Genomic DNA, 25,406 nt, shown 5'->3' with positions numbered 1-25,406 from the left:
CTTTTGAGGCTGTTATGGTTAATCTTCTGGCATGGCTGAATTATATCCTTCTTGTTTCTGCCTGAAGTTAGGGATCTCTTCCTAGTGGATATTTTTATTGACTCATTCACGGGATGTGGGCATTGCTGGCTTAGCCGGCATTTATTATCCCTGTGAGTTGGAAGAAAGACGTATGGTGATGGTCTGTAGGAATTCCACATTCCACCCCAACCCCACCGCCAAACTCAACAGGTCAATTTTGAGGGTAGCCCAGACACCAGAAGCAGTTGGGTGGGTGAATACGATCATGGGTTTGTTGACAAGTATTTATGTAATTCTCTTTTAAGCGTTAATACTGAATCAGTTTCCATCACCTTTTCAGGCCACGTACCTGTATTCCATTTCACAAAAATGCCCCTGTTCTTTTCCCCAGTGGAAACTGTATCTCCTTATTTACACTATGGAAATGCTTCATAATTTTTGGCCGTTAGCAAATATCTGCTCAACCTTTCTGCTTTGAGAAGAAAAATCTCAGCTTCCTCAGTCTCTCCATGTAATTGAAGACTTCACATCCAAGTAAATCTCTTATATCCTTTCCTAATGTACAGTCCAGTGCTGTACAAATAAAATGCAGTACCAGTATAATCTCTGACATATCCACAGCTCACTACATACAAATTAGAAGCAAGATTAGGCCTCTCACCCTCTTGAGCCTACTCCACCAATCAATAATATCACAACCTATCTGATTGTGACCTCTCTCTATTTCCCTGCTGACCTTTCAACTTCCTTATTAGTCAAGAATGTATCTCTGTCTTAAAAATATCAATTGACCCCACCCCTACTGCTGTTTTGGGAACAGAGTTAAAATTTGTTCTAAATTGTATCCCCTAGTTCTCGTCCCTCCCTCAAGGGGAAACCCCCTTTCAGCACCCACCCTCCCCAGCTGCCTCGGACTCTTCTGTTTCTCTAAGATCACTTCCTTTTCCTCTAAATTCCAATCGATAGCAACAGCATTCGATTTGCGTTTGTATTCACTTGCTGCGCCTGCCGAATTATGTTTTGTGATTCATGAACCAGGGCACACATTACCAGTTCAGAATTCTGCAGTCTGCTCTGTTTAATATGCTGCTTTCCTTGTTGCCAAAGGAAATCAGTCATCCACCATTATTCTTGGATGTAACAACAGTTAAATGCAAAAAAAAATGATGTTTTTCTTGGGGAATGATCCCTTTCCAGAAAACCTGTGTGGTTGGTGTTTGCAGAGAGCAGTGTTAAGTTGAGCAATGAATTCACTCTATGGAAGATGAAGGCCAAATCAGCAACTACAATAGGAATCAAGCCCACTCCCGCTGACAGCTACCAAAAGCTTTGCAAGGAGGTGGGGATTAATTGGATAACTCTTTCAAAGAGCTCCCACAGGCATGTTGGCTGAATGGTCTGCCCTGTTTGCTTCAATAAATTATTCACTGGCAGACTTGTGACTAAATCTTCAATCACTGCAGTCAACCTGTATCTAGTCTTTGTGAATAATTCAATTCCAAATGAAGTTAGTCATTTTTTTGTGTTGACAGAGTGAGCCAGTATAAATATGAATCAGTGAAAGTTTTGAGGACTTGGTTAATTTTGGCTATTCTCCACTCGAGGGAACTGCTATCTTGTTGCAACGTCAAGTGAACAGCAGATGGTGCTCAATCATTTTCTTTAAAGTAGGCTATCATTTCATGGTAGTCATGATTTGGAGATGCCGGTGTTGGACTGGGGTGTACAAAGTTAAAAATCGCACAACACCAGGTTGTAGTCCAACAGGTTTAACTGGAAGCACACTAGCTTTCGGAGCGCCGCTCCTTCTTCAGGTGGTTGTGTCCGAAAGCTAGTGTGCTTCCAGTTAAACCTGTTGGACTATAATCTGGTGTTGTGTTATTTTTAACATCATTTCATGGAACATTCAACTTTTCAGAAGCGGGATCAGTTTCTCGTTATCTATTTAGTCAACATCCCCTCATGATTTTGAATACTTAGGCTTAGGACACTACTAAGGATACTCATACATCATTTGCCAAGGCCTGAGATGATTGATGTTCAACAACCATGACTCCTTTGGATTAGAGGTGCTGGAAAAGCACAGCAGTTCAGGCAGCATCCGAGGAGCAGGAAAATCGACGTTTCAACCAGTGGAGATTATTGCTACTGCTGTGCAAACTTCAGGCTTGTGCACAGCTTCCAGAATCTGAAATCAGACCGGGTCTGCACACAGATCAGTATGGGTTGCACGTCTCTGAGGAAATGCTGGTGAAGAGTTTCATCTTCACTGATTCTCAGCAAACTTGATTTTACGAGGGTTCCTTGTTGACACACTTTGTCAAATGCTGCTTTGCTCCCCAGGGCAGTCACCTTCACCTCTGAAGCTACTTTTGGTGAAGATTAAGTCACAGAATCTCAATTGTTACAGCACAAAATGAGGCCATTAGGCCCATCGTACCTGCACCAGTTCTGTAACCTGCCTTTGCTCCATATCATTGCATATCATTTTTACCTAAATAGCTACCCTGATGAATCCTCAGTTGAATTTGCCTCCACCACACTTATATTCCATACTCCGAAAAAAAACTTTTTCTCACATCACATTTGCTTTGCACAACATTTCAAATTGAAGCCCCCTCGTTCTTTCTTTTATGAGAGTAAAGAACTTCTCCCTTATCTGCTTTATCCAGCCCGCTCATGATTTTGAAAACCTCTCGAATCTCAAGTCAGCCACCTTCTCTGCCAGGGAGAACAGTCCCAACCTCTTTAATTATAGCTGAAGTTGCTCATCCCTGGAGACATTCTTATAAGTTGCTTCTATGTTCTCTCTGATACATTCACATTTTTCCTATAATGTCACGCTCACAAGTGTACACAATAGTCCAACTGAGTTCTAACAAGTGTCTTATACAAGTTCAGCATCACCTAGAAAATTTGGTATGATGGTGAATATCCTTGCCAACTTTTATAGGTGTGCCATTGAGAGCATTCTGTCTGGATGTGTCACTACCTGGTATGGTAACTGTAACATTCAAGATCAGAGGCAGTTACAGAGAGGGTGAACTTGGCCTGGACAATCACAAAGGCCAACCTCCCATCTATAGAATTCATCTACCAGGCCCGCTGTCAAGGAAAGGCCGTGAGCATTCTCAAAGATCCACCCCAACCTGGCAATGTTTTTCTACAACCTTTACCATCAGGAAGAAGGTACAGAAGCCTGAACACATGCACTAGCCGGTTTTGGAACAGTTTCTACCTGACTGTTGTTAGAATACCAAATGGACTCAAAACACTTAACATTTACCTGTACGTGTTTTTGTTTTTGCCACTGTTTACCTATTATTTAGTATCTATGCTACTTAACTCTGTGATCTGCCTGTATTGCTCGCAAGACAAAGCTTTTCACTGTGCCTCAGTACTCGTGACAATAAATTCAACTCAATTCAATCCTTGCTTTAGTACTCTTAAAAATTAGGTCTGGAGCTCAGAGTCCCTGGCAAAACCCAAACTGAACAGGATTTTGTCACTAAGTGCATCTTGATAGTGTTGTCTGAGTCTCAATAACAGAATTTTACAGCTTCCAAAACCAGCCCACGTACTGGTTAGACTTACAAGGTGCACAGTCTGAGTTTGAATGGACACATGCTTTAATCCTTGGCTTATTTTTTCGGGTATGCTGCTCATTCAAGGTGCTTCAAATCATGAGGGGATTGTGTAGAATTAATAATGAAGAACTACTCCCGTTGAAGGAAGGTTCAGTAGCCAGCAGCTTGCAGATTTGAGATGTTTAGCAAAATAATTAAAGGCATAACGAGGACAAAAAGTTTAGTTACTCAGGGAAGGAGAGTTGGGATTTTAATGAAATACAAATACATGGGAATAAGGTAGATTTCACTCAATGAAGAGACTCTGAAATTGGTATTTTAAACTTGAAAGAAATTGAAAACATTTTTGTTGATGATGAGAATCCAATTTTTAATTCTTTCTGTATTTTACTACCTCCCCCTTCACAATCTGCCACCCCCCCCCCCCCCATTACTCTCACACCAGGCAGGAGAAATTCCACCCTGTATTATGACCAGGGGAATGCACTGCTTTAATAGGCATTGGAAGCAAATTCAGCACTAATGTTTGAAAGGAAATTGGATGAATACTTGAAGATGGCACATCAGCTCTGAGGAAAGAGTAGGAAAGTGTAACCAACTGCATAGCCTGCTTCACTCAATAAGCTGTCACAGGAAAAATGGGTTGAATGCCCTCCTTCTATACTGCATCATCCCACTGTGCTTGGGAGGGTGTGTCACTCTTTAACCCGTGAAGGGTAGTAGGTGGGAGCTTTTAAAATTTCTTGTAAAGAACTTTCCGATGCAATCATTAGTTTTTTTTGAAAGATTCTACCCTATGGAGCTGAGGCAGTGAATATTTTAAAATCAGAGTAGATTGATTTCCCTTGCCAAAAGAAGGTTAGCCGGGGTGTGGATAGGAATGTGGATTGAAACAAATAGCCGTGGTCTGAATGGTGGAGCAGGATTCAAGGGGCCAAATGTGCTCAATTTGTGTGCCCTTTTCAGAGATTAAACAAGCCACCAATGAGATTTATAAACCAACCTAACCTAATTTGGTTAAATGTTTGAACAAAAAGCAACTTGATTTTCATAAAATCAATAGGTTCTCAATTTATGAGGTAATGTCATTTTCAAGTTTCCCAGACGGAGCTTTAATTGGAAGGAAAGTCAAGTGTAGAAAGAAAAACATGACAGGAGGGAACTCGCTGAATGAGGTGTGAGGAAATGGGAAGCGCATGTTTCAGCTCAACTTTGTTATTAGAGGAATTGTAACGATTCAAAGGGGAAACTAAAATCCATGACAAAGCATGTGTTTTTTGCTGGGTCAGCTTTTGGGTGAAATGGGTAAGGAAAATGAAAATGTTTACCCTCAAGAATTTTATGCGAGGTAACTTAGCTGAAAACAAACCTGGGCAGAGCCAACATATAAAGCATAAGGAGTACGAGCCGGAAGTTAGTCATCCATTTGGGTCTGTTCCAGTTGTCGCTACGATCAGAACATTTTATTTGGATTTGTTCATGGTGTGCGTGAACCAGATGGATTTTTATGACATTGTCACCCATTAGGCTGGCTTTTTATTGACTTCAAATTTTCACCATCTCTCATGGGGCTTTCGAACCCATATGCCCAGAGCATTAGTCAGTAGTTATGTGCCACCACCTCTCCCATCAGAGCTGATCACTTTCCTGTCTGCACACATACCATCCTCACAATGCTCAACTCCCTTGTTAACTCTGGGCCAGCATTTATTGCCCATCACTAACTATCCTGGAGAAAGTGATAGTAAGCTGACTTCTTGAACCACTGCAGTACGTGGAGCGTAGAGGTATGCACATTGCCGTTGGGGTGGGACCTCTGGGATTTTAACTCAGTTATACTGAAGGAATGGTAATATATTTCAAAGTCAGGATGATGAGTGATTTGGAGGGGATCTTGCAGCTGGTAAGTGTTCCCTTCTACCTGCTGCTTTTGTCCTTCTCGATGATAGAGATCACAGGTTTGGAAAGTGCAGCCATGGGGATTTGTTACAGTGTAGGTTGTAGATGGTACAGATGGTCCTTAACTAATACGGTTTTTCTAATTACATGTTTTTTACTTTACTACCCATGATCCAAAAACAAGCGCCTGATTCGCAGTAACATGGTTCTTAACTGACTCCTGGCAGCGTGGAGGAATAACTTTATGCCAAAACCCAGCTTTCTGAACAGGTTCATGCCTGTTCAGCTTGTTTGGCTGCTGCCTGTTCCAATTAAAGCGTTTAAGATTTTTAAAATCTGCACACAGCCTTCCACCTCCAGAGATGCAACCCCGCATATGAGGCAAGAAATGGTTGTTTTTGCGTATTTCATTCCTATTTTGGTGTTTCATATTAACTTTACACTTGTATTCTGTATTTGATTAACGTTCTGGGAAAGGAGCACGAACATCCACAAGTTTCTATGGGAATGTGTGTTTTGAATAGCAAAGTTTCACTTAATATGGCGATTGTCAGGAACATAACCACTACATTAATCAAGGATTACTTGTACTCATGTCTGCCACTGTGAATCAGCCGTGGAAGAGGTGAAAGTTGAAGGTGGTAGATGCCCATCAAGTAGGTTGCTTTGTTCTGGATAGTGTCAAATGTTTTGAATGTTGTTAGAGTTGCACTCATCCAGAAAATTGTACAATATTCCATCACAGTCCCGAGTTGTGCCTGGTAGAAGGACAGACCTGAGGGAGTCAAGTGTTGAATACATTACTGCAGGATTCCTAATCTTTGACCTAGTCTTTTGGCCACAGGATTTAGGTGGTTAGTCTAGTTCAGTTTATGGTCAATTATAATGCCCAGGATGAATTGGTCAGGATTTAACAATGGTAATATATTGAACAAAAGGCAATGGTTAGATTCTAAATCCTGAAGATAGGCTTTGCTTAATACTCACGTTGCAAGAATCTCACTTGTCACCTGTCAGCCCAATACTGGATTAGTGGTGCTGGAAGAGCACAGCAGTTCAGGCAGCATCTAACGAGCAGCGAAATCGACATTTCGGGCAAAAGCCCTTCATCAGGAACCTGGATATTGACCAGATCTTGCTAAAACTTGGACACGGACTGCTTCAGTATCTGAGGCACCATGGATGGAAACGTACTGTACAGTCATCAGCAAACTCCCAGAATTCTGACCCCTCAATGATTATAGATGCTGTCACACCTGATGAAGGGCTCAGCCCCAAAACGTCGATTTTCCTGCTCCTCAGATGCTGCCTGACCTGCTGTGCTTTTCCAACAACACTCTCAACTCTGATCACCAGCATCTGCAGACCTCATTGTCTCCTGCTGCCAGGCCTGCTGAGTTTCTCCAGCGCCTTGTTTTTTTATTTCAGATTTCCAGCATAAGCAGTGCTTTTCTTTTATTAAAACGTGTAACCTCTGTTTCATTCATCCAATGGGGTCTCCTTGCCCCCATCTACTTCATTTAAATTCTTCATGATTTATGTCTATGTTTAATAATCGGGGGATTCTAACACTGCATTGTCAACACTGGCTTCATAGGACAGAGGATTCTGAAAAAGTATCTCGTTTATTTAGTCCTCCAGCCACTATTCGCTACTTCCCTCTTTTGGTGCCATCATGCACTTCTGGCAAGATGGTAGTAGAGTAGGACTCTCCACCCGGAGCTTATCTGATCCTCCTGTCCTTTATCTTTCTTGTCATTTTTATGTCTCATTTTAGCAGCGATTAAGGAAGGAGGCCACAGAGCAGCGGGAGGGGGATAATGTCCCGGAGCAGCGGGAGGGGAATCGTGTCCCGGAGCAGCGCGAGGGTGATAATGTCCCGGAGCAGCGCGGGGGGGAAATCGTGTCCCGGAGCAGCGCGAGGGGGATAATGTCCCGGAGCAGCGCGGGGGGGAAATCGTGTCCCGGAGCAGCGCGAGGGGGATAATGTCCCGGAGCAGCGCGAGGGGAATCGTGTCCCGGAGCAGCGCGAGGGGGATAATGTCCCGGAGCAGCGCGAGGGGAATCGTGTCCCGGAGCAGCGCGAGGGGGATAATGTCCCGGAGCAGCGCGGGGGGGGGGGGGGGAAATCGTGTCCCGGAGCAGCGCGGTTGGGAGGGGGGAACAAGTCGTAGAGATCTGGGAGAGGAAAAGCAAGTCCCAAAGTAGTGGAATTTGCCTTGGTACAGTTGTGTGTCTGGCAGAGGGCCCTGGGGGATTGGATAGGAGCAGGACTGTTGTTGGACTGGAGTCTGACGCGGTTGGTCAGGCCACATGCTGAGTGAGCTGCTACAATGTAATGTCAATCTGAAATTCTTTGCTGGACTGAAATGTCAATTATTTAACTATTATAACTATCTTACTTCCAACTTATTTTTTAGACACTGTAAGTAATGCTCCTCCTTTTCCTGTTATTCCTCTTTTGAATCCAAGATTTGTACCCAGGTATTGTACCTAAGATGGCTGTATTAGAGGCAGCCTTTGTAAAAACTTTTCATTTTACTCATGTACTTCTGTATTAGAGTATATATGATAATAAAGGATATTCTATTTTGTGTTATGGAGGAGGAGCCACACAGACATAAAAACAAAATGAAAGAACTTGTTTTCAGATAGTGTATTTTCCACATCTAGACATTCTCAAGTCCATACTTTGGAATTGTTGTAACTGTTTACATATAAATAAACATGGCAGTAAATTTGTGCAAATTAAGGTCCCTGAAGCAGTGATTTGATATTCAGAGGATCTGTTCTAGAAAAACGACTGGCAGTTGTATATGACTTTGTGTGAACATCAGACAATTTAAAGCACTTTATTGCTGATGAAGTACTGCTGAATTGCGGCTGTTGTTGTAATGTATGGAGCAGCCAATATGCACAGCGCAAACTCCCATAAGCAGCACCATAATAATAGAGAGAGTCTGTTTCTGCGATGTTGATTGAACAATGAATATTGACCAGGCCACCAAGAAGGATTGCTTGCTCATCTTTGCAATACTGCCATAGGGTCGTTTGCCTCCACCTACGAGATGTTTCATCTGTGAAGAAGCATTTTTGACAACACTCCTTCAGTTCTGCATTGGAGTATGAGCCTAGTTTCTGTGCTCAAGCACTTGGATTGAGGTTTGAACCTGTAACCTTTTGGCTTAAAAGCAAGAGTGTTACCAACTGAATCATAGCATGATTACAAGTCTCTCATGAAGTTATTTTCAATGCAACGGCTCACTTAGCTTTTCCACACACACCCCTACCCCAACCCCCATTATCTCCCAGCCTCAGAACCATAATCATTTCTGAGAGATCAGAGATAGTCTCAGGGATGGTGTTGTGAAAGCTTTTTCTCACCAATGCAAAGCATTTGAGACCTGGTGGTTACTGAATTCTGAGAAGCATTGAAGACCCATTGGAAAGCTGATAATTCAAAGCTGTTGTCAACTCTGTGGGATGCATTTTGCTGCTTGTTTCTCTTCTTTGGACACTCCTTTTCTGTCTAAATTGCCAGCTGTTTGCACATCATTTCTGAGAGCTATGCTGTTTGAGTATGTAAAATCAGCATTCACAAAAAACTACTTGGAATATCAAACTGGCAGCACAGAACCAAAGTGCATAATGCATTGTGCAAGATTTCCCACAAGTTGCCCCAACCAACATCTAAAGTTGGTGTGCGCTTCATATGCTTGGAGCGTCTTTGCTGTTTGTTCCTGTTTTTGATAATTGTATTCCTTGAAGCTATATCTGGCATTTTTTTGTTTTTCAAGGGTAGGAAAAAGTAATGGAATAGTTGAGACATATTGGGGGAAATCATCTGAAAAGTTCCTGTACAATCCATTCAGGTGGTTAAAATTAGTCCAATGTATCACAAGTACCACGCATATGATGCCTTGAGTTATACCCTTCCTTTTATGTAACATTTCTCTTCAGATTCTGGATGCATCACATGCATATTGGTTCCTTCATTCAGATAAATCTCTGAACCTTGTAAAATGTGGAAAATATTATTGGAACAGAAATTGGCCATTCAGACCTTACTGCTCTTCCACTCGACTAAATTATGGCTTCTCAGTATCTTAACTCCATCAACCAACCACAACAGTCACATTACTGCACTGGTCAAATCATATAACTTAGAACAGACTAGGGCTTGACTGTGGGATCTGCTGCTGTAACTCATAGAACCCTAACAGCAGGAATAGTACACTTGGCCCTCCGAGCTTGCTCCACCATTCAATAGGATCATGGCTAAACATCCAACTCAGTACCCTAGTCCTGCTTTTGCGCCACACCCTATAATCCCTTTCACCATAAGAACTATCTCTAACATCTTCTTGAAAATTCTGGATGTTTTGGCCTCAGCTACTTTTTGTGGCAGAGAATTGCACACAGGCTTTCCACTCACTGGGTGAAGAAATTTCTCATTATCTTTATCCTAGATAGTTCACCCCTATCCTTCAATTGTGACCCTTGGTTCTGGAGGGATGGACAGCAGAGAGTGCCATTGACAAGTTGGCTGTGGTGGGAACCAGAAGGAAACATTTGGAGGATCAGGAGCTTCATGAAAATATGCCTATGAGGAAAGTCATAGCTGCCATAGGAGTGAAGAGGAAGCAATTGTTAATTATTTTCCAAAAACCTAATTTTTGATTTTAATAACGTTTTAAAATGCTAAATGTATAACTTTTGACATAGTGGATGCAAAGTCAGATATTGGGACTGGGGTAGTTTGTGGAGGATTGTATAATGACAAACAAGTCCTTTGCTAAAAATCATGCAACACCAGTTTATAGTCCAACAGGTTTAACAGGAAGCACTAGCTTTCAGAGCACTGCTCCTTCATTAGGTGACTGTGACAACTATCATGACTAAAATCGAATCCTTTGCTGCCTGCCACCTCCCTTTCTCTCACTGCTCTCTCCCATTGGCTGGAACATAGCCTCAGATCACAGTACACCAATTAGACAGTAACTACTGTTAGACAGTAACTACTGTTTGATGTTGGACTATTGTTGGTGTTATCTGATTGACAAGGTTAGCAAAAATCTCAATCGAAACATTGAATCTAGATATTACCGAGATCTGAGATCAACCTGTTCTCGGACGGTGAGATTTCAGCATCTCTGCTCAACTGACTGGTGATAAACTGAGGGAATCTTCCAGACCCGGATCCATAAATCCAGCTCTTTTCCCATATTGGAAAGTGTGTTCTTCAACTAAATCACATTACATTGGTAAGTCAGTCTGCCAACTTTTGCAAGAGTTGAATTAATTGTTTTCTCTATCATTCCTATTCCATTTCCACCTTCACTTTCGGTTTATCTCTTGTTCTCTATATGATCTGCTTTTTCAAACTCTGTGTTTCACAGCCATTTTTAACCCAATGTTTCTCCTGTTTCTGTCTCTCCCATCTTCCTCTAATAGACTTTCTGTGTCTAAGTCTCTTTCCCTCTCCCTCAAACACACTATACATTTCGAACACCTCCATTAAAGCTTGTCTTAAAGTTTTCTTTGTTAGGGGAATACCCATGCCTGTTGACAACCTAGAGAAAGGTAACCAGACGTTGCACTTGAGAAACCAGCAGAGAATGCAAAAATGTATGATTTTATTGTCGTCATGGTGTTAGCTGTAGGTGTGAAAATGTCAAGCATTGAACAGAGATTCACATAAACCCTTTGCAGTTTTTCTCACAAAATCTCACAATGGCATCAAGGGAGAACGTCGCGAGGCGTTAATTTCTCTCAGATTTTAATGAGTCATTAAAAGTTCAATTGTTTGGGTTTGTTTTGACGAATTATTATCAACGGGAGGGAAGTTGATCGTTCCTTTAAACACCTGTTACTTCTACTGCAATGCTTTAGACATGAGAAATGAATCAAATATCGACAAGACAACTATTGCAGGGTCCACTGATATTTCATCACAATGTAATCATCTTGGACTGTTGGTAACAGATTTAAGACTGCACCCTATAGTCCTGTCCACCATGAGTGTTTCTTCTGTAATGATGTAATTAATGACCGATATGAGAATCTGCACGAACCCTAAACAGAACAGGGTACAATCATTCCGTTTGGCTACACAGATAGAATCTTCTTTCTAATGCGGTGAGGTGAGTGCACGCAGCAAGTATCAGAAAACCCACCAAGAATGCTAACCCTGTCATCTTAAAGACCTATTATCATATTTTCAGCTCAGATAAATGAAGGAACTCTGGCTGACTATTGTTATGAGTAGCCCAGTTATAGTTAATTTGCAAAGAAAATTACTTGGAATTGATGGAAGTAGGCCATTCGGTCCAACAGGTTCATGCTGATGTTCGTGGTTCACTCAAGCCTCTTTCCACTCTGCTTCAAATTTAGAAACGAGTCATAAGATAGAAAGAGATCTCACATTTCACTCCATCAGCAAAGCCTCTTATTTTCCTCCTTTTTTTTCAGATTCTCTTTAAATCCATTTTCGCTACCCCCTGTGGTGATGAGTTCCACATTCTCCTGAATTCCTTTTTGGATTCCATAGTGACTCTCTGACATCTACCTCTGGTTTTGGCCTCCTCCTTGTGGGGAAACATGTCTACATCAAATCTAGATAGCACACCCTCATAATCTTAAAGAACTCCAACTATTTACTCTCCAACTCTTCAGAAGAGACCCTCGCTTGTACAGTCTTTCCTGATTGATGTAATCTTGGGGTCAGGTGTAGTTTTTGTAAATGTTTTGAACTTTCTCCAGTGCTTCCCTATCCCTTTCAAAAATGAAAACCAAAACTGTGGAGAACGCTCAGAATGTTGTTCAAGTAATATTCTATAGAAAAGCAACATTACTTCTGGTGTTAAATTCTATCACTTAGGAAATTAACTTTGCAGTTTATAATTTTTCTATATTGCATTCCTTGCTTTGATGATTTGTGGATATGAAACCTGAAATCCTTTTGCGTCCTTACCTCATTTATTTTCTAAGGAGTGGGTGGCCTCCTTGTTTGTCCCACCAGAATGTACCATTTTACATATTCTTCCTAGAATCAATTACGCCCTCCAAATTTATGTCACCCACAAAGTTTGAAACTGCACTTCTGCTTCTGACAGTCAGAGTCTTTTTCCCAGGGTCAGAATGTCAATTAATAAGAGACATAGGTTTAAGATAAAAGGGGATAGTTTAAAGGAAATGTGAGAGGCTAGTTTTCTACAGTGTCTGGAATACGCTGGCAGAGGATTTGGAGAAGGAGATACAATAGCAACATTTAACATATGTGTATAGACAGAGAATAGAGGGATATGGACTGCGTGAAGGCAAAAGGTTTTTAGTTTAGAAAGGCACCATGTGTTAGTGCAGTCTTGGTGGGCCAAAGGGCCTGTTCCTGTGCTGTACTGTTCTCTGTTCCCAAGTCCAAGTATGATGTTATCCACTTTGGTAGGAAAAACCGAAACGCAGTATTTCCTAAATGGTGAGAGGATGGGAAGTGTAGAACTTCAAAGTGACTTGCTGTCCTTGTTCGGGAGTCACAAAACTTCAATCCGGCGGTGCAAACTTTATGTTGACCTTCACTAAATATTGTTTGTTGGAGCAGTGTTGTTTTGTTGCAAATACATGGGGCTTAGGTGAGACCATGTTGAAGTGTTCTATGCAGTTTTGGTCTCCTTGCCGACTGAGAGATATATTTGTGGCAGAGAGTGCAATGAAGGTTCACTAATTTCTGAAATGGAGGGATGATATGAGGAAAGGTTAAATAGACTGGTTCTTTATTTTCTAAAATCTGGAAGATTTAGAGGCAATATCATTGAAACTCAGAATTCTAAATGGGCAGGGAGAGGTGGTGGTGCAGTGATAATGTTATTGGACTAGCAATCCCATAAACCCAGGTTAATGTTTCAGGAATATGGATTCAAATCTCAGATGGTGATATTTGAATTCAGTAAAGAAAGCTGGCTTAATAGCTACTGTGTAAGAGCCATCAATAGTTGTAAAAACCCACCTGGTTCAATAACTTCCTTCTGGGAAGGAAATCTGTCATTTCCTTCTGGTCTAAGGATTCCAGACCCCAACAATGTGACTCACTCTTAACTTCTCTTCAACTGAGTCCTGCATCCCACTAATTAGTTTAAAGCCCAGTTATCTAATTCACAGGATACTGGTCCCAGTATGGTTTACTGAAACCCATCCCATTGGGAAAAATACTCTCTTTCTCCAGTACTAGTTCCAGCTCCCCATGAATCAGAACCCAATTCTCCCACAGCAATATTTTATCCGTGAATGTATACCTCTACTCCTATTTAGTTTAGCCCCAAGCTACTCATGCATTATCTTTGAGTAGAACCTCTTTCCTAGTCCTACCCATGTTGTTGATACCTACATGGACCGTGGTAACCGGATCCTTCCTTCCCTCCCTCTCCTCTCCAGAAAGATACACACAATCTTGACCCAGGTAGGCAATACAGTTTTCTGTTCTCCCTGTCTTTGTCTTAGAAAACAGTATCTGTTCACTTCATTATGTTCTCTTTTCCCCCACTTGAATGCTGTGGTCAGTTTACTCACCCTTCCTGCATTTTGGCCATAATCCACACCCACAGCAAGAACCTATCAGACACGGGCAGAAGTTCCTCCAAACTAACTTTTGGATCCTAATACCTGCCTCACTGGTAGTCGCACCAACCAGTCCCTGACCATGGACCAAATTTGACCTAATTAGTCTAAGGACTATGAATAGGCAAAAGTGAGGACTGCAGATGCTGGAGATTAGAGTCAAGATTAGAGTGGTGCTGGAAATGCACAGCAGGTCAGGCAGCATCCGAGGAGCAGGAAAATCAATGTTTCGGACAAAAGCCCTTCATCAGGATATGCATACTAAGTCTCTCATCTCTTGAAATGCATTCTAACAGAGATTTAACCAGCAATCCAGGTCTTTTTCAATACATAATTTCAGTTATATCACACTGGAAACTTTTGCTATAAATTCTGTGTCTTACAATCTTATACTCCACAACCTGATGAAGGAGCAGCGCTCCGATAACTAGTGCTTCCAATTAAACATGTTGGACTATAACCTGGTGTTGTGTGACTTTTAATTTTAAACTAGTTAGTCTATAGCTCTCTGAACTTCTAATATAGGGATATATGATCAATAATTACATTTTCACTCTTTTCCCAACAGGTGCCATATAATGCCGGGAACAGTGATTGCTGATCTATTTGAACGGGCCGTCTGCTTGTTACCATTTTTGCCAACGTTTCAGAGACAGAAGAGGCTTGAAAGCAACAGCAAGTTAGAGCGACTATTTCAAAACTTTATGATCCTTATTATGGTATTTATTCTGCTCCTCTTTGCCAATGATGTCTTTGATGGTAAGAATTAAAGTTGTTTTGAAATTTGTCTCCCTCTGAATTCATTACTCTATTTCTTTCCCAATATTTTCTCCATTCCCACTCCAATAATTGAGGCTTTACGCCAGCAGCCCCTCCCACTGAGGCAGTGTGAGCTGTTGCATCTCAATATGATCATGTTCTGATAGTGGGAGAACAGTCCACGTTTGTTCACCTTTCTTCATCCAGTGATATGATATGGCAAGCAGGAGGAAATTAAATTTAAGTATCTTGTGTGGAAGACAAAAATGCTGCAAGTTCCTTGTCTCGTTATTCCTCTCATGGTCTTGCTGTTTTCATTCCTTAGAGCCTCCATAGTGTGAGAATGCTGTGAAACTGGAACCACACCTCTATAAAAATAGAAAAAAGAGGTGGCTTAGCTTTCATGGCACACAGGCATTCCAAAACCAGTGAAGTGTGATTGCTCTTGTAGTTTAGATAAGTGGCAGTTTATTTGTGCATAGGAAGATCCCAAAAATTGCAACATGGTAACCATCAGACAAATCAGTTTCCATGATGTGGTTTGAGGGCACAAATCGGGCACATGGGAGAATACCCAGCTTTTACTCAAAAAAAAGCAAGAGACCTTTTATATCCATCTGAAAACAGGCAGGGTCTCCTCTCATCCCAGCACCAGAGTAGAAATTCCTCTACTATGAATTTTAATAAAAGTCTTTTATCTCCTCTGTGCAATCAAACTTCTACAAGTTTGTTACACTCTGAGTAGCACTGGGGACCAATTGGAAAATGGGTGATTCAAAGCCATTGAGAACTTTGTAGGTGTGGTGCATTTTGCTGCTTGTTTCTCTCCTTTGAACACTCTTTGCATTGTTTCCTGTCTGTTAAAGTTTCCAATCACTGGGCATTCTTTCCAAGAGCTGTGACCTTTACCATGTAAGTTCAGCACTCACAGAATATTAAACAGGCACCACAGAACTACAGTGCCTAATGCAGCACCAATGGGTAACGTTTCCCACAACTTGACCCAATTAATGTCTAAAGCTGTGTGCATTCATGCGCTAGAAGGGTTTGGCTGCTTGTTCCTGTGTTTTTGATTTCTAGCTTAATTTTGCATTCGTTTGTGGAAGCTCTGTCGAAAACCACTTGGGAGAACAAATTTGAAACATTCCTCTCCCATCCCTTTAGATGCATCTGGGTCTCTTTGTTTGACAACATTCCCCAAGGCTGTACCATTATACTACATAAGACCTGTCCTGATTTGTCTTATCAAAATGCAAAACCTCATACTTACTTAAATTACAATACATCTGCCACTCCTCAGCCCATTGGCCCATCTGATTAAGGTACTTTGAGATAATCTTCTTCACTGTTGACTACATGTTCTATTTTGGTGTCTTCTGCAAGCGTACTAACCATGCCTCCTGTATTCACATCCACATCATTACATAAATGAAGAAAACCAGTGGACACAGCACCGAGCCTTGTGACACACTGCTGGTCACAAGCCTCCAATCCGAAAAACAACCTTCAATCACCAGCCTCTGTCTCCTACCTTCAAGCTAATTTTGTATCCAATTGACCCTTGAATGCTCATGATCTAACCTTACTAACTAGTCTACTATGCAGAACCTTGTTGAATGCCTTACTGAAGTCTATGTAGACACTATCTTCCACTCTGCCTTCATCAATCCACTTTGTCATTTCTTCAAAAGAACTGAATCAAGTTAGTGACACATGCACAAAGCTATGTCGACTATTCCTAATTAGTCTTTGCCTTTCCAAATGCATGTAAATCCTATCCCTCAGAATCACCTCCAACAAATTACCCACCACTGATATAAGGCTCACCAGAATATTTCAGAGAAACATAATTGAGCCTAAACTCCATGCAGTAGGGAAAATATGAACAAAGGAAGAGGAATCTGTTCTGTAATTCATTTAGATATGATGCCTGGTCTATATCTTAACTCCATCTAATTGTCGCTAACTAACTGTAACCCTCCACTGCTGTCCTAGTTGAAATCAGCTCACTCAGCATACTGGGATGGTCCTGGGATTTGCTCATAAAGCTACTAGAAAACTATGTCTGAAAGTGTGAAGATTGAAAAACGATTCTTTTAAATTTTAATTACTTTGCTCTGTATTATCCAGTTGGATATTATGTAGTGTGCTATGAAAATGATACACTTGTTAGAAAAAAGGATGCCAGCATGTGTGTTGAAAATATGAAACCAGAAAATGAACCACAGGCACCTGAGGTAAGAATATGATCTTAATTTTCAAACTTCCCTTCGTTCCGCTTGCTTTTGTCTAACATTTTCTGGTTAGTCAATGTTCTTGTTTGTTTAATCACTTCCTTTGCCCTATCACTGGCAGCCAAGCCTTTGGATACTGAGTCCCAAACCATGAAATTCCATCCCTAAAACTTCAACCTCCTCATCTCTGTCTTCTCTTTGAAAGCAAGGTTAGACCTCATGGAATACAGGGAGAACTAGTCATTTGGAGACAGAACTGGCTCGAAGGTTGAAGACAGAGGGTGGTGGTGGAGGGTAGCTTTACACACTGGAGACCTGTGACCAGTGGTGTGCCACAAGCATCGGTGCTGGGTCTACTACATTTTGTCATTTATATAAATAATTTGGATGTGAACATAGGAGGTATAGTTAGTATGTTTGCAGATGACACCAATATTGGAAGTGTGCTGGACAGAGAAGAAGGTTACCTCAGATTACAACGGGATCTTGATCAGATGGGCCAATGGGCCAAGGAGTGGCAGATGGAGTTCAATTTAGATAAATATAAAGTGCTGCATTTTAGACAAGCAAATCTTAACAGGACTTATACACTTAATGGTAAGGTCCTGGGGTGTGTTGCTGAACAAAGAGACCTTGGAGTGCAGGTTCATAATTTCTTGAAAGTAGAGTCGCAGGTAGATAGGATAGTGAAGAAGGCATTTGGTATGCTTTCCTTTATTGGTCAGAGTATTGAGTATAGGACTTGGGAGGTCATGTTGCAGCTATACAGGACATTGGTTAGCCCACTTTTGGAATATTGCGTGCAATTCTGGTCTCCTTCCTATCAGAAGGATGTTGTGAAACATTGAAAGGGTTCAGAAAAGATTTACGAGGATGTTGTCAGGGTTGGAGGAGTTGAGCTATAGGGAGAGGCTGAGTCGGCTGGGGCTATTATCCCTGGAGCGTTGGAGGCTGAGGGGGTGACCTTATAGAGGTTTATAAAATCATGGGGTGCATGGATAGAGTAAACAGACCAGCTCTTTTCCCTGGGGTGAGGGAGTCCAGAACTAGAGGGCATAGATTGAGAGTGAAAAGATATAAAAGAGACCTAAGGGGCAACTTTTTAATGCAGAGGGTGATGCATGTATGGAAGTAGTGGAGGCTGGTACAATTACAGCATTTAAAAGGCATCTGGATGGATACATGAATAGGAAGGGTTTAGGAGGATATGGGCCAAATGCTGGCAAATGGGATGAGATTAGGTTGGGACATCTGGTTGGCAAGGACAAGTTGGACCGAAGGGTCTGTTTCTGTGCCATCCATCTATATGACTCTGTGACCTGAGTTCAGTTTCCTATGGTTGAATATGACTCCCTTTCATATCATGAAATCAAATGAACTGCTAACTTTCAGGATGCTCTAAAATATTCAGTTTTTCTTTAAATGTAGTGAATTCAATGGTGACCATCAACAGTAGTTCCACTTCATCCACTCTAATAGCTGGTTGGTGTACAGCACTCTTCTGACACATCCCCAAGTCTAAGGAAGATTGAATGATTGTGGTCAGTGCCTCTGCAACTTCCACTCTCACTTCCTTCAATATCACTGGATGCATCTTATTCATTCTCAGTGCCTCGTCAACTTAAAGTGCCAACAGTCTACCCAATACTTCATCATAGTCAATTCTGAACTCTTCTAATGACAGATTGCCCTCATCTGTCACCATGGCATCAGTAAAAACTCTCTCTTTGGAAAAGACATCTGTAAGATATTCCGCAAATACCTCAGGATACCTCCTGCATCCATGTGTAAATTCTCTTTTTGGCCTCTCATCAGCCCTAATCCTCCTTTAATACTCTTTTCTTCTCTATATGCCAACAGAAGACTTTATGTTCAATGCCACTCTTTTCTCAGAAATTTTCTTTGCTTCACTCTTTCCAGCAAAATACATCTTTTCTCTTGATCAGATTAATAATAACAACTGGGAATAACTTGTGAAGTACCTCACAAAAACTCAAGAAAATTCACATCATTTCTCAGATTGTTGAATTCATCTGACCCTGTTCATCATTTTCATGCAAAAATAAAAACAACTCCCATAATTATTGTTTCTTCTTCTCTGATCCAAGTGATACTTTTACTCTCATGAATTTTCTGCCAAAGGCAGTGCCATAATTGTTATTATTCTAGTTTCATGAACAATGTCACTCCTCACTCTTCTACCATCTTGGTAAAATCCTGCCAGTAGGTACCAATCCCTGCCCCCATCCCAGTTACGTTTAATACAAGCCTGATGAAGGGATCATGCCCGAAACACCGATTCTACTGTTCTGCAGATGCTGCCTGACCTGCTCTGCTTTTCCAGTGCCACACTTTTCAGCTCTCCAAAATGTCTGAACTCTCATGACTCACAGAGTCATAGAATATGAAAACAGACCCTTCTGTCCAACCAGTTCACGCTGACCATGTTCCCAGACAAAACTGGTCCCATCTGCCTGCACTTGGCCCATATCCCTCCAAATCTTCCCTACTCATGAATTTATCCAAATGTTGTAACTGCACCTGCATCCACCATTTTCTTTGGCAGCTCATTCCACACACAAACCACTCATGCCCTTTTGAAATCTTTCTCCCCTCACCTTAAAAATATGCCCCCTAGGTTTGAGCTCCTCCACCTGAGGGAAAAGACCTTGGTCATTCACCTTATCTATGCCCCACATGATTTTATAAACCTCAACATCTGATGCTCCAGTAAAAAAAGTCCCAGCCTTTCCATTCTATTTTTATATCTCAAACCCTCCATTTCTGGCAACATCTGGCCAATCTTTGCCGATCCCAGCCCAGTTCAATAATATCCTTCCTGAGCAGGATAACGAGAACTGTGCACACTATTCCAGAAGAGCCTTACCAATGTCCTACACAACTTTAACATGATGTCCCAACTCCTGTACTCAGTGGCCTCAGCAATGAAGGCAAGCGTGTTACACCCCTTCTAAACAACCCTGTCCACCTGTGATGCAAATTTCAAATAATTATGTATCTGAAACTCGAGGAATTCAGTTGTTGAAATCATGTATTGCTCCTTCTTATGGTCCCCTGGCAAGTCTGTCAATTACTGATTACAAATCTCATTTCTGCCCTTTCTGACCTTAATAATCCCAGTTTGGCCTTTTCAGTCACTATCCTTCTCCACATTGAAATCTCAATGATGTCCATCAAGAACCTCACAGACCATGACAATTGGCATCAAGATTTATCTCTATAGATTTCTCTCACCTAATTTCTGAACTCTAATAAGAAGCCCAGCCCTGAGAACGACTGTCCTCCAACTTTCTTAAGATGTGTACCTCTGAATTTACCCCAGTCTATGTTTCTTTAATCTCTCTGTCTACCTCTCTTTATTGGGAATTTGGTCCAGTTCACTTGAAGTAGCTGCAAGAAAGACAATTACTATTTCCTTTCATAGTACATTATATTTATTAGTGAGGGTACCTCTTAAACATCAATGTAGCTGCCTCCATGTTTATCATGTGCAGTTAACAATTCTCAAGTATGGTTGGAACTGGTATATCTATTGCTGCAAAACATCAAATGATTCTTTCTACAGTACCTGACGTTGATCATTGGAATATTTCTTGGGGTGATGTTCATCATCAACAGACTCTGGGAATTTTACTTTCAAAGTTTTATTCGTGAACATCTGGAGGAGATCATCTTTGAGATAAATGACAGTGTTTATCGAGCTATGATGGTGAATATCGGTGAAGGTACTAGCCAGTGTACAGACAGGAACAGGTAATGGCTCTTAGCAGTTACTGAACCTATTCTGTGATCGTGTGATGTATTTTGTTGATCTCTCTCCTGTAGACATTCCCATGATTCTCTTCACTCTCTCTGAAATGGGTTCAGGTGTCAGGTGGGAAGGATACAACATTAAAATCTTTTTTGACTTTTTGTTTTTTACTGCATACCCCACATTACCAACAGCATAACCTTTTTCAGCATTATCAATTTTTGAAAACCAAACTATTTGCAGGTTGAACTTGAACAGGATTTCCGAACCCAAAGGTAGGGACATAATTACTGTACCACAAGGCATTCTTTGCTTCGGCCTTATGTTGGTGCCAATGAGTTCTCCTATTATGATCCTCCATCTGAATATAAGTCACAAGGCACTGGATATTAGTGGCTACTCAATACTGGAGAATAACTGAGCTGTGTCAGTGCTTTGTAATGACCATTTTACACCTGTACACCATCTGTTGCATGTCATGCTTCAATCATGCTGTGTTCTGATCTGGATCCTAATTTCACAGTCCTTCCTGAATGCATGTCCTCGAGATCAGTGACGCTGCACCATGACAGATGGTGAAAAAGAGACCGGTATCCCAACGCCAAGTCATATCTTATTTACACTTGGAAAGTCCTTGTCTCTGGTACAGTGTCATCAGAGCCAACTCCCAGAGTGAACAGGATGTCTGACACTCCTATTTTTAGCTGTTAGCCAGGGCACCTGATTGGACCAAGCTAACAGTCCCAATCAGGGAACTCATATACGATGAAATCCACTTGGCTGACCTTGTTACAATCCCTACAGATGGTAGCAGTTGGACTCACTCAGTTGTGGTGCATTGACTGTAACAATGAATATCACTAATGTGAATATCTTTTCCTTCAGTCACAGCATTTACAAGGAGGACCTGGCATTGCAAATCGATGACATCTCCCCCATAGGAAACTGGAAATGTCACCTCATTCTAGTTTGTTTCATCATAAAAAATGCTGCTTATTGTGCTTTAATAACAATACAGTCAATAATCCTCTCAAACTTGCTCATTAATTATGAAGAAGAAAAACAACAGTGTCAACTCGAGCACAGACGCCTTGATTGCACTATTCCAGAATATCATACTCTGAAATATATTGGAGGTATAGCTAATGCTTGCACTGTAATTAGTTTTATAACAATTATTACTTTTGTATTTTGCACTTTGTGGAAAGTAAATTCCAAATTTAACTCGTTCTTAGATGTATATAACTGTGATATTATCCCTCATTACAGTTATCAATCATTGACACTTCATTCTCAATTCAGTGCCTGGGGTATAATCCTTCTCTATTTAAAAGAGAATGATTGCCTTTTGGTACATTACCGGTATTTGAACAGTATGTGCAATTTACTCAAGATTTGCAAATCCGAAGAAAGGCATCTTCTTTCAAAAACAGAACACCTCAAACTTCTGAAGAGAATGAAACTACAAGTACTTATTGATGAATTTAGCAGAGATCTGTCTGGACCAGGCTCATAATATCAGCATTCATTTGACCTTGAACCCAACTCCTGAGTTCATTTATCCTCTATCTTCTCCACCTCAGAGATATTGCTCTTCTCCCTACCTGCTACAGTTTGTCTGCAGCTGAAACCCTCACCCATACTTTTGTTAACTGCAGACTTTTCTTTCCAGTGCTGTTCCACAGGTCTCTTACCCACCCTCCATAACCTTGATCACATCAGAAACTTTGTATTTTGCTTTGGACCATGCCCTGTTCACCCAGCACCCTTGTATCTTTTGATCAGGACTGGCCCTGATTCAACAATTCTCAATTTAAAAAGCCTCATTTTCTCCTAATACAACAGTTTCCTCATTTCCCCTCCCCCCACTTTATCCCAGTCCCAAGCTTCCAATTCGGCACCGCCCTCCGGATCCGTCACCTGACCTATCACCTTCTCCCTCACCTTCATCCACCTATCACTTTCCCAGCAACCTCCCCCCAACTTCACTCCCCTTCCATTTATCACTCAGCCCCAACCCACAAGCCTCATTCCTGATGAAGGTCTTATGCCCGAAACATCAATTCTCCTGCTCCTCGGATGCTGCCTGACCGGCTCTGCTTTTCCAGCACCACACTCTCGACTCTGATCTCCAGCATCTGCAGTCCTCACTTTGTCCTCCTCAATTTAAAAATCCTCATCTTTGAATCTCTAGAGTTTAGGATGCAGTGAGCAGAAGGCAGAGGTCCATTGGTGGAGTGAAGGAGGTGAGGAAAGCAGAAGGGCCACAGTTGGAGAAAGCTTAACATCTTGAAGGGTTGTATGTTTGAAGAAGATTATAGAGAAAGGAAAGTGGTCCCCCTCTATCTTATGTCATTCTCTCCTCCTTTGAGATGTTCATTAAAACGTAACTCTTTGGTCAAGTGCTTGCTCACCTACCTCAACATCGCCTTCTTTGACCTCTGATTGTCCTTCTATAAAGTAACTCGGTTCTTTTTACATTGCTAATGATGCGATATAATACAAGTCATTGTTGTATTTGAGGACTTTAGTCTCCATCATGCTGGGAATCAGACCAGAAGATTCCTCTGATTAGAATTTTTAAGTCAATGTGAACAAATTATTCTGTTGATTATTGTTTTTAAACATTAAGTTTTTCAGAAGGAGATAGTTGACAAAATCGCAGGGTTTCCAGTTGCTACAGGACTCTTGTCATAACCCAGCATCGTGCTGACTGAGTCATTTGGAGGCAGCAGGTTGTATGTTTCTTTCCTGCTCTGTGATAAATGACGTGACCTCAGCTGGGATGCTGCAATAGTTCCCCAGCTCAGGCCAAGTTCTGTAGGAAGGAAAGCCCTCCCCTTTGTCATCATCGACATGCAACTCCTGGGAATCTGAAGTGAAGTTCTAGTCATATGATGCTCTTGTAAGCAAAGTACTTTTTCCAGATCCGTTAGTCTGAGGTTTTCAGTTGAGAATAAAACTTTCAAAAGCAAATGTATCATTAACAATTACACAGCTAACACAACATTACATGAGATTCAAATCAAGTCTTGTCAAACCTGCCCTCAGGACCATTTTTCATTCTTATTATGTTGTGTAGAAAGATTTTAGCGAAGCCTAGTAGGTCAGAAGACATGTATTATCTGCAAATCTAAATAACATAATGGATAAAGATGTGTCAGACAAAATATAAATAATATATTTGATAGGGGGCTCCCAGAGAGAGGAAGGATTAATAATAACGGTGCCTTTTTAATTCTTAAAGTAGAGAAAACTTTGAGAACATTTTCTGAATGGGATATACTCAAGTGAGGGCTGGACAATCCGATCTGATCATTTACAAATGTTATTCTGGCTTTATTCATTGGGTAAAATCAGTACAATTGTAGCATTTTAGATTTTTATATTGTAGTTCCCTTTATAAGAATGATTAAAGCATTTATACTTTGGAACAAACTCCCCTCTAGTCTCTGAGAAACTAAGGGAGCACATATGGTTGTTTTGGACTGTAAAGTGGAATGGAGGTTAGATGCTGCTGTATAACTGCAACAGCAGGAGAGTTTTGTAACTTGGAACATTGGGGTTTTTATACATTTAGGTTACATAGTATCTGAATAAGACTCCTTTCATTTTTCTGTCTATTTTTAGAGTTTACAGTTAAAAAAAAGTTAGCTTCTGTTAATGATGAAACCTGGTGTGAATTTTTTTGCCCTGAACAGCAGTCACTCAGGCCATTGGTCAACTTGTGGGTCTCATTGGGATTTTATAGATTTTGTAATGGCTGGTGTGCGGGGTCATGATCATCGGCACACTCTTCCCAGTTAAGTCATATGAAACATTTGGGGGCTCATCCAGTTTCCTTTTGAAACGTGAACAATATAAGAGTGGTTGTTGAGGAAGGAAGTTAGAGATACAACGAGATTTCCAGAAGCTATTTCTTTAAGGACAGCAGTAGAACAGTTCACTCAGTAGGACATCAGAACCGATAGAACGATATCTTTATTGGTTAAGCCCAGAAAAGCAAGCTCGGAGGGGAAACGAAGATTGTAGATTTTTGATCTTCAGAATTTTGTTCCCTGTCTATGAGCCGCCAAATGTTTGTCATGTCTCTTTGTTTCCTATCTACAATTTTTCCACATGTAATACTAATTTCAAACCAACTAATTGTTGTCTGTCTTAATTGTGAAATAATGTGCATATATGTTTGCTTTTAAATGGGTATATTTTAAGTTGCATAGCAGTAGATTCAGAATCCTTGTTTTTCCCTCTTTGTTAATGTTGTGTTTGTTATAATAAATAATTATCATCTATGATGAAACTTGGTGTAAATTGCTTTTGTTCTGAATAGCACTCATGCAAATTGTTCATCTTTATGGTCTCATTAGGATTTTACAAATTTTGTGACAGCTTATGGTGCAGTGGGACCTAATTTTCAATAATCGCTTCCAAGTCAAATCATGACACAACAAAGAAGAAAATCCAAGTCAGTTTCATTCCTTCATGATAGAATAAAGTGCCATCATTTAATAATTAGTTTCATAA

The 25,406-nt window shown here is 41.0% G+C and overlaps 1 protein-coding gene across 1 annotated transcript; it reads left to right on the top strand.

The window, feature by feature from the left end:
* Positions 1-10,595: 10,595 nt before the first annotated feature.
* LOC140486844 (uncharacterized) lies at positions 10,596-25,141 on the top strand. The gene is made up of 5 exons (XM_072585895.1): positions 10,596-10,771; positions 14,686-14,876; positions 17,007-17,113; positions 20,697-20,884; positions 21,768-25,141. The coding sequence occupies exons 2-5, from the start codon at positions 14,696-14,698 to the stop codon at positions 22,396-22,398; spliced, it is 1,107 nt and encodes a 368-aa protein (XP_072441996.1). The 5' UTR covers positions 10,596-10,771; positions 14,686-14,695; the 3' UTR covers positions 22,399-25,141.
* The last annotated feature ends 265 nt before the right edge of the window (positions 25,142-25,406 follow it).

Source organism: Chiloscyllium punctatum, chromosome 16, assembly GCF_047496795.1.
Source record: "Chiloscyllium punctatum isolate Juve2018m chromosome 16, sChiPun1.3, whole genome shotgun sequence".
NCBI lineage: Eukaryota > Metazoa > Chordata > Chondrichthyes > Orectolobiformes > Hemiscylliidae > Chiloscyllium > Chiloscyllium punctatum.
This window is presented reverse-complemented; position numbering and strand designations above follow the sequence as displayed.

What these genes read in the sequence shown, in the direction of transcription:
- LOC140486844 (XM_072585895.1), top strand. Translation starts at nt 14,696, where the DNA reads ATGCCGGGAACAGTGATTGCTGATCTATTTGAACGGGCCGTCTGCTTG. An exon ending in TGCCAATGATGTCTTTGATG is followed by an intron (nt 14,877 to 17,006) that starts GTAAGAATTAAA and finishes TGTATTATCCAG; the next exon opens with TTGGATATTATGTAGTGTGC. An exon ending in ATGAACCACAGGCACCTGAG is followed by an intron (nt 17,114 to 20,696) that starts GTAAGAATATGA and finishes TTCTTTCTACAG; the next exon opens with TACCTGACGTTGATCATTGG.